At 36.5% G+C, this 17909-nt stretch overlaps 2 protein-coding genes and 1 pseudogene across 2 annotated transcripts; 1 reads left to right on the forward strand and 2 right to left on the reverse strand.

Annotated features, from left to right (window-relative positions):
* Positions 1–4856: 4856 nt before the first annotated feature.
* LOC114282655 (uncharacterized) lies at positions 4857–8448 on the reverse strand. Its single transcript, XM_082880252.1, has 3 exons — positions 8222–8448; positions 6685–6752; positions 4857–6290 (listed from the first exon to the last, which is right to left on the reverse strand). Exons 1-3 carry the CDS (start codon positions 8319–8321, stop codon positions 5394–5396), a joined length of 1065 nt encoding a protein of 354 aa, XP_082736378.1. The 5' UTR covers positions 8322–8448; the 3' UTR covers positions 4857–5393.
* Positions 8449–9554: 1106 nt separating this feature from the next.
* On the forward strand, positions 9555–13129 carry LOC114312427 (poly(A)-specific ribonuclease PARN; the record flags this gene model as incomplete). The annotated part of the gene is made up of 5 exons (XM_082881515.1): positions 9555–9608; positions 9925–10038; positions 10957–11083; positions 11169–11435; positions 12142–13129. Coding segments are annotated over 5 exons (1356 nt in total), but the record flags the coding sequence as incomplete, so codon positions are not given.
* Positions 13130–13655: 526 nt separating this feature from the next.
* Positions 13656–15985, reverse strand: LOC114312406 (putative L-type lectin-domain containing receptor kinase S.7 pseudogene; annotated as a pseudogene).
* Between the last annotated feature and the right edge of the window lie 1924 nt (positions 15986–17909).

Raw genomic sequence — 17909 nt, forward strand, 5'->3', positions numbered from 1 at the left:
ATCAGAATCGGGGCCTTCCTGCAACCCATCTCCTGGTCAATTGCCCCGTCAGATCCTGCCGCTACTGCAACAAACTTGGTCCTGGTCATCTGCAACAGGATTGTTTTCGCAATTCATCCCAATCATTCTCCAATAGCCACTCCTCTCGCGGTGGCTCTTCCCGGGGAAGCTTTCATCGTTCCGGGAATCAGTCTCATCACACTGCTACTGCTGCTTCCGAGAATCAGTCTCATCACACTGCTGCTGCTGCTTCCGGGCATCAGTCTCATCACACTGATGCTTCTGCCTCTGCGGGGTTCTCTGAGTCACCTGCTCCGTCTACCCCTCGCTTTTCTCCGACAGATGTAGAGGCCATGCTCAAGCAACTTCTCTCCCCTTCTGGTACACCTCCTCCTACTGCTTTGTCTGTAACCCCATGTAACTCTTCTTGGTATTTTGACTCTGCCTGTTGTAATCATATGACCTCCAGTTCTACTATCTTTTCTTCCTTCTCCTCCTCTCCTCATCTTCCCTCAATTCATACTGCTGATGGTTCCCTCATGTCTGTCCGTCATATTGGTACTGTTTCCACCTCTTCTTTATCTATACCTCAAGTTTATCATATCCCTGCTCTCACCTTAAACCTTATTTCCATTGGTCAATTATGTGAACTTGGTCTAACTGTCACATTTTCTGCTACTGATTTTTTGGTACAGGACCCTCAGACGGGGCAGACTATTGGGATCGGCCGTAAGCGTGGACGTCTCTATGAACTCATTCACCTTCATGTTCCTGCCTCTCCTCAGATCGCTGCTCCTACCTCTACTTCCTCATTATCTCCCTTTCATCTTTGGCATTGTCGCTTAGGGCATATTTCTGTTAATCGCTTAAAGTCTTTGGTTTCTAGTGGACAGTTGGGTCATGTAATTCCCGATCATTTCGATTGTATACCCTGTCAACTTGCCAAACAACCTGCTTTATCATTTAATAAAAGTACTTCTGTTTCCCTTGCACCTTTTGATCTTATACATTCAGATATTTGGGGACCCTCCCCTACTACTACTATGGGGGGATCCCGCTATTTTGTTGTTTTTATTGATGATTTTTCCCGGTTTACTTGGCTTTTTCTCATGAAAAATAGGTCTGAACTTAAACACATTTATTGTAGATTTGTTTAAATGGTCCACACCCAATTCTCTAAAGCCATCAAAATTTTTCGCTCTAACAATGCTATGGAATATCGGGATTCAGATTTCCTTTCCTTTCTTCAGCATCATGGTACACTGCCTTATCGTTCTTGTGCTGGCACGTCCCAGCAAAATGGCCGAGCTGAACGAAAACATAGGCATATTCTTGACACTACTCGCGCTCTCCTTCTCTCTTCTTCCTGCCCTGAAACCTTTTGAGGGGAAGCTGCCCTCACTGCTGTTTACACTATTAACTGTGCTCCTACCCCTGTCATCCATAATCAAACTCCCTTTGAACGTCTGCATGGCACTCCCCCTCCTTACGCCAATCTCCGGGTTTTTCGCTCTGCCTGCTTTGTTCTACTTCAATCCCATGAACACACCAAGCTTGAACCTCGTTCTCGTCTTTGTTGCTTTCTTGGGTATGGAATTGAACATAAAGGCTTTCGCTGTTGGGGTCCTCTCTCTCAACACCTTCGTATCTCCCGCCATGTCGTTTTCTGGGAGCACCAAATGTTTTTCTCGCTATCCTCCTTTCACTTACCCGCACTTTCCACTCCTGTACTGTTTACTAATCTTTCCATAGATCTTTTCTCTGCTGATTTTGATATAGGTTCCTCATTCATCGCGACGCCCTTGCTCACTCCTGATCCCGTCCAGCCTGCTCTCCCTGAAGGTCTACCTCTTATTGCCACACCTCCTTCTCCACCGGTTCTTCCTCCCACCGATCCTCCTACGGGTCGACCACGCCGGGTAACTCAACCTCCTATCTATCTTCGTGATTATATTGTTGGATCTGCTGCCTTCTCTACTTATGAACCTACCTCCTATCGTGAGGCTTGTACTAATCCTCTTTGGCAGCAAGCTATGACTGATGAACTCCAGGCCTTGGACAAAGCTCATACTTGGGATCTTGTTGATCTTCCTCCTGGCAAGACTGCAATTGGCTGTAAATGGGTTTACAAAATCAAAACGCATTCTGATGGCTCTATTGAACGCTACAAAGCTCGTCTTGTTGCCAAGGGTTTCAACCAGGAATATGGTATTGATTATGAGGAACATTCTCTCATGTTGCTCGGCTTACCTCTATTCGCAGTTTACTTGCTGTTGCTGCTGCTCGCCACTGGGGGCTCTTTCAGATGGATGTCAAAAATGCTTTCCTCAATGGTCATCTTCTTGAGGAGGTTTATATGCAACCTCCACCTAGGTCCACTTTTCCACCTCATCAGGTTTGCAAACTACAGCGTGCTCTCTATGGCCTCAAGCAAGCGCCTCGTGCTTGGTTTGCTACGTTCAATTCTACCATTCATGACTTCGGGTTCACCTCTAGCCCCTATGACTCTGCTCTTTTTATACGGACTACTTCTCATGGTACCACTCTTCTTCTTCTGTATGTGGATAATATGATTATCACTGGTAATGATGAAGCTGGTATTCTCCACCTCAAACAGCTTCTCCACCGACAGTTTGAGATGAAGGACCTTGGTACTCTTAACTACTTCTTAGGATTTGAAGTCTCTCATGATTCTACTGGTTCCTATTTGTCCCAGGCCAAATATGCATCCGATCTTCTGGCTCGTGCTGGTCTTACTGATTGCAAAACTACTTCTACTCCAGTTAATCCTCAGATTCGTCTCACTCCTCTTGATGGGACTCTTCTCTCTGATGCTACTCTTTATCGCCAGCTCGTCGGCAGTCTTGTCTACGTCACAGTAACTCGTCCTGACATTGCCTATGTTGTTCACATTGTCAGTCAGTACATGTCGGCTCCCCGCACTCCCCACTATACTGCTCTACTCCGCATCCTTCGCTACCTCAAAGGCACTCTGTTCCATGGCCTTTACTTCTCTGTTTCCTCCTCTCTTGAATTGCGTGCCTTTTCCGATGCTGATTGGGCTGGGGATCCTACGGATCGACGCTCTACCACGGGTTTCTGCTTCTTCTTAGGGGATTCTCTTCTTGCTTGGCGTAGCAAAAAACAATCCCTCTTTGCCCGCTCTAGCACCAAAGCTGAATACCGAGCTCTTGCTAATACTACTCAGGAACTTCTCTGGCTTCGCTGGCTTCTTGCTGATATGGGTGTTTCTTCTTCTGGTCCTACCCCTCTCTACTGTGACAATTAGAGTGCCATTCAAATTGCTCACAATGATGTTTTTCATGATCGCACCAAACATATTGATATTGATTGTCATTTCATTCGCCAGCATGTTACCTGTGGTACTGTTCATCTTCTCCCTATTGCTTCCGTCGATCAACCCGCTGATATCTTCACTAAGGCTCATCCTCCTGGCCGCTTCAATGATCTTGTTTCCAAACTCAACTTGGTTGATGCTTTCCCTCCTTGAGTTTGTGGGGGGATGTTAGTATATTATTATATGTTAGCATTGTATATTATTATACTTTAGTATTGTTATTATTATGTTTAGCTTTAGCTTTAATAACAGGCTAGCTTTATGCTTTCGGTGCATCGCATCCAATGTACATCACAGGCTATAAGAAGAGAGCTAGGCACCCTTTGTAAATTAACAAAAATAATATACACATCTCATTTATTCACTTGCTCTCTCTCTCTCTCTCTCTCTCTCTCTCTCTATCAATTTATCTTACAGTATTAATTTTGTTAGTTTTGGTTAGACTAAAAAGATCTTTATAATTATGCTAAATTTTATATGTTATATATAAATTTTAATATGTAAATAATTTTTGATAATTCGATATTCAACTCACTAAACTGATTAATATGTGAAATCAACCCACCATCCACTAATCAATGTAATTCGCTTCTTTTTTTTTTTTTTTTTTTTTTGAGTAATAAAAGTAAACATTAAAAACACCTTTTGAAACTTTAAAAGGCATCCCACATGCTCATACGTATTCATGGTTGTCAATTAAAAAAAAGTTGATATATTTTTTATAAGATAAAAAAAATTAGTGTATTTAGAATAAATTTTGTTAGTTAAATAGATATACCAACTAAAAAAAAATCATTAATGTATATGATCGAATATTTTAATTTTTAAATTTTTTTAATCAAAATGTAGACTGCCAAACATGATCTAACTATAAGAGAAAAAAATCTGAAAAGCATTTAAAATCTGATCCAACCAATCACTTGGTTTCTTGTTCCTTGGGGTAACTTGATTCTTTATTTTTCTTTCATAAGGGTGCAAGAAAAACGGTTACCCGAAAGTCAGATTATTCCTTCCTATAGCTTCACAAACTTTTGAAAGAAAAAAGGTATCATAATTGATTCTTGTTACTTATTTTTATTTGGAGGGTGTGTTGTAATCAACTCAATTGAATTTTGTTTAAAATCAGAGCAAACTAAACCAATTAAGTTGAAATATAATTTTAGGAGTCAACAAAATTTCAAATGAACAAATTGGTAGATCAAAATTTCAAATTAACGATCTTACTAAAAATTGACCAATTTCCGTTAACATCTCAATGACTGAAATCCCGATTCCTCACATTTGTTCGTAAATTTAAATACAAACAAGATGTTCTAACTATGGATACGAACAAATATGAGAATCAGGAAAACACAATCAAATATGTTCTTAAAATTGGCTTGCAACATAAAATGGTTTTGCAAGATGAAGCACACTTGTGATCCTTCTTATTCAGACCAATTTCAAATACACGAGAAATTTTCAGACACACGAGAAACTTTCGGACCAATTTCAAAAATTTCCCAGAAACATTCAACATTTTCCTACATTTCATACCAACAACCTGGAGACTCAAACCTCAACAAAACGTTATCCAAACTACATTGCTTTGGCTACAATACTTGTCTTGTTCACATCCGTGAATCATAGATCAAAGACAACATATTAGACGATTCAAAGCAAAAAATGGTTGCACAAACAGGGTTGGGGAATTCCTTCTCAACCCAAAGCATCATTGCGAAAACTGATGCGTTCCGCCTAGCAGCCTACATTGGCTGTAGAGCATTAAGTCATATATAATCGACTTTTTCAGTACCCTTGTCGACATCATTTACCTCATAGGAACAATATCCGGATATAAAACTGAACCTGAAAAAGGGTCCTAATCGTGTCAATGAACGTTAAATTTTACAGACTGAATCGTGGAAGCCCTCGAAGTTCCAAGCTTTTCAGCTACTGAAGCACTAGTAACTGGCTTGCTGCAATGTCCAACCTTCTCCGCAGAAGTGTATCCATTTCACGAGAGTCTAACCAGAGAGTGTTACCTCAACATTATTCATTCATCACTGTCACTAATTTCAAAAACTATACTTCTAACAAAGGAACTAGATTTGGGCACTGATAACTTTCGATCTCCGAATCTACAGAGACCCGTTGCAGATTTTACAGATATCCCGAGATTATTTGAGGCCACAACAAGACGATTTCCAACTCCAGTTCTCTTAACTATATTCCTTGAGGCTTTGGAACTAAGATCAGTAGACAACGGAAAAGGCAACACTCTTGGAGGAGTCTTGGGCGTAAACTGTGAAATTCCACTAACTTTTGACTTCAAGCAATTACTATCTGTTCTAGTCGTCAATCGCTTTTTACGTTGACTTTGGTTTGCTCTAGATGTAAAATTGGAGCTTAAACTCACCTCCTCGTAATCAGAAAAGTATTTCTTGATGATGCCTGAAACGGATAACGATTCTGATAATGTCTTGCTATGGTTCTCCAATATTGCACTCAATTCCCTCTCCTCAGCAGTGTCACCTCCATTTCTACTAAGGCAGCCCTTCTCGAGCCCTTTCACTGTACAATGTAGAGAGCAATTTTCCGTTACCCTCTTCCTTTTCTTCTTTTTTGAACGGTGGGTGTTTGCTAGAATTACTTGGAGTGCAACTTTCGCGTATGGAATTCTTTTAATCCCATTTTTCTTTCTTTTGCAGTTCACATGATTCTTGTTCGCACTTGACACCGGGATTTTAGGTTCAAGAGAATCAGTAACCTTTATACTATTAGAAGTTCTATCTCTGATTTCTGCAACAACACATTCTGATAAACCTGACTCATTAGAATCACTCCAAGGACGTGCTTCCACGTGAATAAACCATGTTCCTCTTAAACCCTGGAAAGCATGCTTCATTGGCAACGAGTCGGGAAGGTGGTAGAAGCATGACCTTTGCTTCACCTGCCAGAGGCAACAAGAAGAAAAAGTGCTCAATTTGAAGCATGAGTGGCATTGAAAGCATATTAGATAACCCATGCTCTGTTCATTTCAGTGGAAAACATTTAACTTTTTATACGGAAAACTTTTGAAACTAATGTGCTAGTGGTGGAGGAGGTGGCAACGGTGTTGGGATGGTGGCATTGGTAAAACTTTAGGTTGGAAAATGTTTTTTCTGTTTCAAAAGTGAGAAACATTTCCCACCCAAATATGCTTGTTTGATGTTGACTTTCATTTTCTGTCATACTAAACGATAGAAAATGAGGAAACCACTTTTCAAAATATGTTTGCTGTTGAAACAGAGTGCCAGGTACATTATTGGTACTCAAGAAAAGGAAGTAACAATCTAATAACATACCATTAATCCATTTACCCTGATCGCTCCAAGTTTAGGGAAGCAAATCAAGTGTGCTCTCTCAAGGTCTCCTACAAAACAATGGTCGGGCAGATTACTTACCATTTATCACAATATAATTCAGCAAGCTGAGCGTTACTTGTTGCGGTGTTTATGAACTCTTCACCACTTCGTTAACTAGAATTAAGGGAAAGCACGCACTTAAACAGAAAACAAAACACAACCAAACAAGACCCTTAAAGACCACACACAAACACACTGGCACAATGGGGAAAAATGAAAAACACCGATTTTGGTCATCATTTTAGATACAGAAACCTTGACAAGTGACAACCCAGAAAAGTTCATGCAATGCTTCGAGGTTTTACAAAACCAAATGGAAAATAGAAGCAGCAAGGCAACAACCCATATCACCAAATGTCGTAAATAACTGATTTTCACCAACATGTGACACACACACAAAGATGGGGAGGCAACAGAAACTATAATGAAGGAAAAGCACTTAAACAGAATACAAAAACACAACCAAACAGGCCCTTAAAGCCCACACTAACACACTGACACAAAGGGGGAAAAAAAAAAATCAAACATCCATTTTGGTCATCATTTTATATAAAGAAACCTTGACAACCCAAAAAATTTAATGTTATGCTTCGTGGTTTTACAAAACCAATTGAATAATAGCCACCAAGCCAACAACCCATATCACCATATGTCTTAAAGAACTGATTTTTCACAATATGCACACACACGCACACAAAGCGGGGCACGCAACAGAAAACCAAAGCACAACCAACACCAAACAGGCCCTTAAAGATCGCACAAATACACTGATCATCATTTTAGAAGCATAAATCCAACAACCCATCTCACCAAATGTCATAAAGAACTGATTTTTCACAAATACACACACATACACAGAGATGGGCAGGCAACAGAAACTGGAATGGAAGGAAATCACTTACTCGAACAGAAAACAAAAACACAACCACAACCAAAACCAAAACCAAACAGGCCGTTAAAGACCACACACAAACACACTGACACAAAGGGGGGAAATCAAACACCCACTGTGATAATCAATTCAGACACAGAAACCTTTGACTAGCCAGAATAATTCTTGCTATGCTTCGTTGGTTTTACAAAACACAACGAAAAATAGAAGCATAAATCCAAGAACCCATATCACCAAATGTCATAAAGAACTGATTTTTCACAAATACACACACAAAGATGGGCAGGCAACAGAACTGGAATGGAGGGAAATCACTTACTCAGACAGAAAACAAAAGCACAGCCAAAACCAAACAGGCCTTAAAGACCGCACACACAGAGGAGAAAAAAATCAAACACCCATTGCCACTGAGATCATCAATTTACATACAGAAATTTTGAGAACCCAGAATAGTTCATGCCATGCTTTGTTGATTTTACAAAACACAACGAAAAATAAAAGCATAAATCCAACAACCCAAATCACCGAATGTCATAAAGAATTGTTTTTTCACAACATATATTAGAACGAAGGGCAAACACCTACTCTTGAAATCTCGAGCTGTAATTTCTGGTGAGACATCGAAGGCAATGCGAGTGTCCAAATTAGTATCGGTGAACACTGGCACTTTAGCTCTCGAAGCCATCGGAGATCGCCGATTGGAATTCCAAAAGCTCGGTCATTTTCTTGATCGCATGTAAATGACACTGCTCCCCTCGCCCACAGTGGTCTTGATCTTAGCCGTCCATTTCCTCTTTTGATCCCAACCATGTATTTCAATTTATTTACTATCAAACTTGTTTGAAAATTTCAATCTTATGAATTTAATAATAAATTAATCAAAATGATTCATTTTTTTAAATGTATTGAAAGCACAATATGTTTTTAATTCAATATTTTCAAAACAAATAACATGAATTTAGTAATTATTTTTAAAATAGTGTGGATTTGATTTTTTTTCAACGAACTTTATGTTCAATAAAACGTCTAACGACTAGTTTTCTTTTGTAAAATTAATTATATTTATCATCAGTGTACTTAAGAGTCAATACCAAATTGGTATGTGAAAATAATGCTTAGGTGCATTCTCAAGCTAAGTCTAAAGGTTTTGTTCTATAGTTTGAATTGAGTATTAAAACTTTATAACGAATTCATCATTAGGTTGCTAAATAAAATTATTTATATTTATTTATTTTTTTCATACTTATTATTAAATTTTAATAGTAACTTAACGAAGACCTTAAATTCTTGTGTTCGATTAATTCTCAGTCAGACGAGTCAACAAATTTCACCTAAATAAAAAAAAACTTATTAAGTTGAGCAATTCTTCAGTATACCCTTATCACCTACTATCAACTAATACAAAAATTAAATCTCGATCATTCACTCTATTAACTAGTTTTTAGTATTTTGAAGTTAATTACACTATTTGAAATTTTAATAAAAATGAGATTATTGTGAAATATTTAGATAATCATCAAAAGATATATAATTATAATTCTAAAGAGTTTTGGACCAAAGTAAAAATAAAGAAAAGTTTTATTACGTGAGAAATATGGTATGTCATGTGGTAAATCATATAGTGTGTTGAATAATAGTGATATATAGTGAATGTTTTATCACTTATAAATAGGTGAGTTTATATGATAATGCATATATAGAAAAGTTATGTATTATGTGCCGTTTTGGAAAGATTAATAAAAAGCAACGTTTTCATGTATGCGGAAAAAAAAAAAAAAAAAAAAAAAACAAACAAACAAACAAAGGCAGCCAAAAACGCAACAAAACCATTTGGGAAGTGATAAAAACGCAAACCTGTGAAATTATGTAACTACCCTCCATGTTAACAAATTGGGGCCTAGGGCAAAACACTTGCTAATTTCCTCCTCCTCGCTGTTGTGCTACTCTGCAACTCCTTCCAACAACCCACGACGTAATGCTAGTCTTTTTTTCTTCCAAATATATCACTTAGATAACCTCCATCAATGTGAACTCTTTGATCGTTTTGTTTTCTTCTTATTAGTTTGATATTTTCTTCATTTAATATCTGATTTGTCTTGGTTAATGCTGAATGGATTAGATGACAGGCAGGATGAGCTATTATTTAGTTTTTACTGTCAATAATTTTTTTTGGGGTTTGAGGTTTTGTTGACTTGAGTTTATGTTTATAAGCTGCTATTTTGCTCAATTTGTATATTATACTAGCTTAAATTTTGTCATTGCTGATGTATGAAACTGAAAATGTGCAGGTTACTGTGAAGCATTTTGAAAACCTTGTTTACATTCGTGTAAAGGGTGAATCTTCCTCCGTACAACAATTAATTGTGTACACTGAATCAAACAATGACAGGGGCTTACTTATGGTAAAACACAAACCTTTGAAAAGAGATATTATTGAGTTCATTTATGTGAATGTGAAGCTTTCCTGATGTTTCTTTTGTATGAAATGACTATCATGATATTATTTAGTTCAGTTTGTTATAATGTCAAAGAGCTATTCAATAATTATCTAAGGAGCACGGACACGGACACGGATGGGGATGCGAATACGGACATGGATGCGGACATGAGACATCGTGATTTCAAGAAAATGGGGATACAAACATGACCGGGACGCGATAATAAAATATATTTTCATATATTAATATTACATCCACAAACAATCAATATTAACAAAAACTAACTCTAATTTTGTATATTTAAAATAAATAAATAAAACACTTTTAAATTAATACCGTTTACATTTTCTTCTTTTTTTTTATAGATGATCTATTAAGTATTTAAAATTAAGAAAAAAATAGTAAACATTTAACATTCATCAAAAGTACTAAAGAAAATGGGAGAAAAGATAACTTGGCATGTCCCTAGTGTGTCTGTGGCCTGTCTCCTGAAAATAAATTAATTAAATAAGGGGACACGCCATGTTGTGTGTCCCATACGTGTGTCTGCGTGCCCCCACCGTGTCTGTGTGTTCGACACGAATACAGCACTTGTTTTGAAGTGTCGGTACTTCATAGATGATTATTGTCTTTTGAATTTTGTTTTACTATAATGCCTCAAATATTTGAAGTCTGGACCGAATATTTTTTGTGGAGTATTCAGCAGAAACTTAAAGCTTAGGTGAAACAAGGAATTTGGTAAATCATAGCAATAATAATTAAAAACAAGAAGCTTTGTGAGAGCTGAATTAGAAAAGGGGGGAGGAGGGGTGTCTTCACTATCTTGTGTCATATTACCTGCATCTCCTAGGAACGTGATTTTGTTGTACTAATTTCTTGCAGAAAGAAGTCAAGGATGGGCTTCGCAAGGAAGAAGAGATGAAGATCGAAGCTGCAGTTGGATTTCGGCATGTTATTGATCTCCTTTCCTCAGAGCAGAAGTTGATAGTTGGTCACAATTGCTTTCTTGGTATGGATATTACATTTGAGTTATGCTCAGAGGTTTTTTTTTTTTTTTTCCCTTATATATCACCTGTTTTGTCTATTTCATACAGATATTGCGCACATATATAGCAAATTTTTAGGTTCTCTTCCTTCGACTGCTGAAGAATATGTCTCTTCTGTTCACAAATACTTTCCATACATCAATGACACAAAAGTACTTTTAAATGCAAATGATGTCCTTAGAGCTATGATGAAGAAGGGCAGCACATCACTGTCCAAAGCATTTGCCTTCTTGTGTCCAGAAATTGCTTCGAGTGTCGAAGGATCTAGATTGGGTCTCAAGCCACATGTTAACATCGAGGTTCAAGTGGATGACATGAATTTCACTTCCCCCTTTATCTTTTACTAGGACTTGAAACTCTTCAATCTCACTAATAAAGATTCTTGGGTTATCTTGATATAGTTAATCTATTTGTTTATTTATTTGTTGTTCCATAAGTTGGCAATAATGTTGCTTTTAACTACCAACACTAAAAAGCTTGTCACTAGCCTTCGTTTCATTTTGATAAGTGGTATGTCGGCTTTTGATGGGAACATTTTTTGAAGAGAAACTATAACACATTTCACTTTTCAGTTCATGATATCATGCCCAATGCTTCAAAAAGTTTCACATACCATTGTTGTCAAACTTCAAATCAAGTGTGTGCGTACAAAAACACTTTAACTGACATGCACAATAATCTCTCACCGTAACAGGGATAAAAGGTAGACATAACTTTTAAAATCTGACACGGACTCGTATATACATGCACGTGATTGATTGAGTGATTTGTCAGATGTATACACTTGTGAATGTTTTTTGCTATCTTTGTGTGTGTGTCTATTTCTTACATAATTATCTAAATTATTCAAAATCAATAACAAACCAATCATCTTGTTGAAGAATATACCTGTTGGGCATTGATATAACATAAACTTTCAAATGACACAAAAGATTATCACCATGAATAAGATAATGATAGAGAGAAGCCTTTTAGTATGTTTTCCAAGCTTAGACGAGCCATACTAATTGTATGTCCCTGTGCAGGTCCTCGAACTGGAACTCTGGAGCTACGCATGAAGCTGGCTATGATGCTTTTATGACGGGTTGTATTTTTGCCCAAGTATGCAGTCATCTTGGGTTCAATTTCAAGCTTCATCCACCCTTCACAAATTTGACCCATGATGAGAAGCTTCAAAAGCACATTAATCTTCTTTATTTAAGCTGGATTAACAGTGACATTATTGATCTGAGGACTGGTAAGCAGACTGCAGAGTCTTCATATAACAGCCTAAAATTTAGGTATCCGAAGATTGTCTTTTCAAATATTTGTTTAATTTGGGGATTTCCATCCAAACTCAAGGCAAGGGAGATTAGGGAATGCATCTCTAAAGTCTTTGGCCCAAGCTCGGTTTCTTCCATCTATCACTTAGATGAAACTGCTGTGTTTGTTCAGTTTAGTAAAGAAGAATATGTCTCTGTTTTTCTGGAGTTGAAGGAAACCTTGGAAAGAAACAATGATCCAAGCTCGGTTTTGCATCCGCTCTCGAAACTCCTGGAAGGTGGAAACACTCGAGCTTCCAGTTACGAGTTCTATAAAGAGATTTGCAGTTCATCGATTTCGAAAGTATTGTTTGCTGATCAGGCGGAGTCAATTGGTATTAAATGGAAGACCAAATTGTTGGGAGAAAATGAAATGGCTTCTTTTCGAAATTCTACCGGCGAAAGTGAGTCGGGAAGGATGAACAGTGTGATAGATGATCTATCGTGCAGCCATTTCTTGGTTGATGAAACCCTAGATTCACCGTATCCTGCTGAAGCTCAGGTTAGCAAATAGATGATTCATTAAGGTTTTGACCTTTGCTAGATTTACTTCTTTGATTAAGTTTTTGCACTTATTGAATTCAAATTCAAGTTTTTTTGTATGAATATGAGAGTTGTAATCATAGGAACAGCCAATGACCTCGAAATTACAGATGTGTGGTTAATTTTCTTTCATATACCATATATAGCATTGCAATTACTTTTCTATGAATATTTGTAGACAAAAGTTGGTGTTTTTATAGTTTTGGATTGTCTTTTTAATTGTTCTTTGGTTACTTCTTTGAGATAATTCAGTGATGATCAATTTTTTATATTAAATTTGATTACCACTTGTCATTTTTTTAGGGGGTAAAATAAGAACTTCATTCAAAGAGAATATGGCAATTGAGGATTTTTGTCAAAAAATTATTAAAATTAATTAAAAGTCAAAGTTTTTAATTCATGAAAAAAAAATTCAAATATTCATTTTTATTTGTTTTATTGTTTACACATTTAAAAAAAATAAAATAAAATGTTACTTCCCAAACAACCCGAAAGTTACTCCAACATCCAAATTATAGCAACTAAAACATGCCTATCAAAATTCAAATTCTCTCTCTCTCTCTCTCTCTCTCTCTCAATTTTATTTTATTTATATTTTTCACTGGCTTATGTATAGCATAAAGAATTATGATTCATTCAAGTATATTTGCCACACTAAAAAACAAAAACAACAATCAGAACAACAAAACTAGTCCAAAAAAACTTTGCAGATTAGGGACTGAACTAAACAACACCAACACACACACCCTCTCTCTCTCGCTCTCTTTCTCTCTCTCTCTCTCTCAAAAAGAATGAAAAGAATCAAAAACTCTACATTACTTAAAACAGATATGACAGACAATTCACAATTGTGGATTCACCCAACTGTGATCTCAAACATGTGATCTGGTGCCTTCATACCTCTTCACCATCTGAAACAATAATGTCCTCAATTCTCAATGGCAATCCACAAGAAAAACTAAGGCTTGGCTTCACTCTAGGCACAAAAACAGGCTCGGCCTCATTGTTCAAGATCTGGAAAACCCTCCTCATCGAAGGCCTAGCTTCGCTATCCAGGTTCGCCCAACTCAATCCCACAAGCAACATCTTCCTCATTTCACTCTCCTCAAACTCACCCTTCAACCTCACATCAGCAGCTTCCATGATTTTCCCCTCAGAATGCAATCCCCAAACAAAATCAGTCAAATTCACCATCCTCTGAATCCCCTGTTCTCTCTCAATTGGCCTCTTTCCACAGCATACTTCAAGTACAACCACTCCATAGCTGAAAACATCGGTTTTCTCGGCAGGTTTCCCACACTGAAGATACTCTGGAGCAAGGTATCCCACAGTTCCAGCGGTTAGAGTCGAAACGGGGCTTTTAACACCGTGATCCATCAATCGTGCCAATCTGAAATCTCCAAGCCTTGCGTTGAATTTACCATCTAGCATTATGTTACTGGCTTTTATATCTCTGTGAATCACTTGCTGTTCACATTCTTGATGCAGATATGTTAGAACAGAGGCTAACCCAACTGCAATATTGTATCTATGTACCCATTTCAGCAAATTACCACGCTCAGATTGATCATATAGAACCTGATCAAGACTCCCATTGGGCATGAACTCGTAAACAAGCAACAATTCGTCTTTTTCAAAACACCAGCCTTGGAGCTGAACCAAATTCTTGTGCCTCAAAGAAGCTATAATCGTCAATTCGGCGAGGAACTCTGTTTTTCCCTCATGGCTATGCTTTGATCTCTTCACTGCAGAGATTGTAGCAGAAGAGACTAAATAGGCTTTGTAAACAGTTCCAAAAGCTCCATGGCCTATGATTCTGCTTGAATGAAACCCTTTTGTGGCAATCTTGAGCTCTCTGTAACTGAATTGTCTCGAACCTGCCACAAGCCCTGTTGTGAAGCTCTGTTTTGATACCCCTCTCCTTTTTCTCACAGAAATCCACCCGAAAAGCACAAAGAGACAGATTAAGGCCGGGCAGGCGATCCCGACACCCAAACCAAGGCCCCGGTGATGCTTCTTGGAAGAAGAATTTGGGACCTGAAAACGCGGTGTAAACACCAAATTATCGGAGACATTGTGGGGATGATTTCGAGCGGTCCCCGAGGGTGATGTTTCAAACCTCCAATTCTCAATCAAGTGAAGTTCTGTGCTTCCCTCAGTAGATGCCGAAAACCCACATACATAAACTCTTTCAGATAATGAGAGAGGTCGATTTCGACACTCAACAGAGGCATCTCTGGCTTCAAATTACTATAACTCAAGAACACATTCAATTTCCTATGATCATTCTTGTAATCAATCCAAGCAGTGATTGAATTCCCACTCTTGGGATCAATATCAATCGATTTAGGATCAGCAGTCATGATCGAAACCAAGCTTTCAATGTCCAACCCAACATGATTATCATTCGGATCATTGAATTGAGAATCGAGCCTAGTATCAAATTCAACAGCTACAAACTTGTTCTTGGTCAATTGAGACGAATTGACAAGACGCAAGCGCCTTCCTTGACTACCCAGATTCCGATTTTCAGGGGATAGAAAGAAACACAACCCGTTTCCGAAAGAAGTGGGATTTAGACTGGTGATTGAGAAAGAGAATCTTGTGGAGAAAGAGACTGTGGAATTGGAGTTGGGATCGAAGAATGGAATTGGGTAGCTGTAAATGGCGGTACCGGAGCTCGAAGACGGGACAGGGAGGTCTCGGGTGAGGCCGATGAGGCCGTTCTGGAGGTAGGCATCGCCGAGGAGAGTTGGGTTTCGGAGAGTGAAAGATGGGAAGTCGAGGATTATGTTTTCTGAGGAGACTTGTGGTGGGTGTGAGGAGTTGAAGAGGAAGAAGAGGAGAGAGAGAACAAGAAGTGTTCTTGGATGCATATTGTTGAGGAAGATGGTTTAGGAATCAATGGAGAGAGAGAGAGAGAGAGAGAGGTTTCTACGAGGAAGAAGAAAGAGAGGGAACAATTTGGGGGGAAAGTATAGTAGGTTTTGCAACGGTTACATGGAATATTGGAAGGGCGGCCAGTTTCAATATTATTAATTATAATTGGTTAAATTTTGAGATGAGTTTTAAAAATAATAATAATATTCCCTCCGTTCTAAAATAATGATCCTTTTTAGAAAATTTAACTTTTTTTGGTAATATAATTATTGCATTTAAAAAAAGTTGATTTTTCAAAATTATCCTTTTGATAGTATATTTTTTGGGAATATCAATGTCATAATTGTGCTTTTTATATTGTTTATTAATTTAAAAGAAAAGTAAAATAGGAAATTTATATTATTTTTGTACTTGATTTTTGAAGAAGGACTAATATTTTGGGACAATAAAAAATAGAATAAGGGACTAATATTTTGGAACAGGGGTAATAAAATCACATTTTAGTTAAATTTTTTTGTAAAGTTTTTGAAAAAAGTTTAATTAAAGACAATTTTTTTATAAAAAAAAACTTTTTTTGGGTCTTTAATTGACTTTCTTTTTTTTCTTCGATTGTTCTTATTTTTTATTATTTTATTTTTTAGTCCATCTAGTTGAATAAAACTTAAGCCTCGTTTGGAATAGGCTATTTTAATATTTTTTTTTTATTTTTTGGTTAAAATGTGAGGCAAAAAATTAATATGTTTGGAATAATTTTAAAATTTTTTACAAAAAGATGTGCAAAAAATAGAGAAAAAAAAGAATTTTTGACTTTTTGATATAAATTGTTAGTTTTTTAATTTTTTTAATTACTTTTTAACTTTTAGACTAAAAAATGATGTTACCAAACGAGACCTAAAAATATAAAAAATAAAATAAAAAAAATATAAGGGTAAATTACAAATACACCCCGGAGGTTTGCTTAAAATACGAATTGCCTCCTGTAGTTTGAAAAATTACAAATACCTCCTTGTCAGAATTTTTTATTTAACGGAATTAATTGAAAAAATAAAATTTCTAACTGTTCACTTATACAATAATAAAATTATCTGAATTATTAATTGAATTTTTTTTTAACATTATTAAAAACTATTAATTAACTTGATAATTTATTAATAAAATGATCTATTTATTATGAAATTAGAAACTTCAAGGGACATAATGTAATTTTTAGAACTACAGGAGATAATTTGTAATTTAAATAAATCTCAAAGGTTGTGTTTATAATGTATCCAAAATATAACTAAAAAAACTAATTCTAAACACTCTTAGGACATCTCCAACGGTACTCAATTTTTTCACCAAATTTGAGGAAAAGCTCTTTAATATCAAGTGCTCCAATGGAAGGTTTTGCGACTTCGTTAGACTACCGATCGACCGAGCAGACAATCGGGTGGATGTTCGGCCAGTCAACTGACCAATGCAAATTTTTCATAATTTTTCTTCTTGAAGATCCAGGGAGTCGACTAGGTGAACGACCAGCCAATATAATTTTTTCATAAACTTTTACTTTGAGGTGGTCATCGAAAAGGACATTAAGAGAGATGGTGAAAATCCAACAACAATGAACAGTGATTTGATAAAAGGCACATTAATCCTCAATTTAATTAAAAAAAAGTGAAATCTTGAATTTAATACCAATTTGATGAAACCATTGAAGTTGAAAAAGAAACCATTTTTTTATCAAATTTAAATTTGATGATAAATTTGATACGTGTTTGGAGATGGTCTTAATTGATCATAATTGATGAAGTAGATTGTGATGAACAAAAAGCGTAAAAATTCTATCACAAATATACATGATATCACTAATTACTAATAAAATTACATATCAAAAGTGAATCCTATATTTAAGAAATAATTATTTAGTAATTACCACATATATAGTGGATTACAAAGATCACATTTATTAATTGGTAATATTATATGTTTATGATAATCTGGTATCATAAATTATTATTATTATTATTATTATATTTTTTCATAATCTTGAAAGGTTTTTTATTTCATGAGTCTTGACTCAATATGA

Source organism: Camellia sinensis, chromosome 7, assembly GCF_055761805.1.
Source record: "Camellia sinensis isolate YWXY chromosome 7, ASM5576180v1, whole genome shotgun sequence".
NCBI classification, from domain to species: Eukaryota; Viridiplantae; Streptophyta; class Magnoliopsida; order Ericales; family Theaceae; genus Camellia; species Camellia sinensis.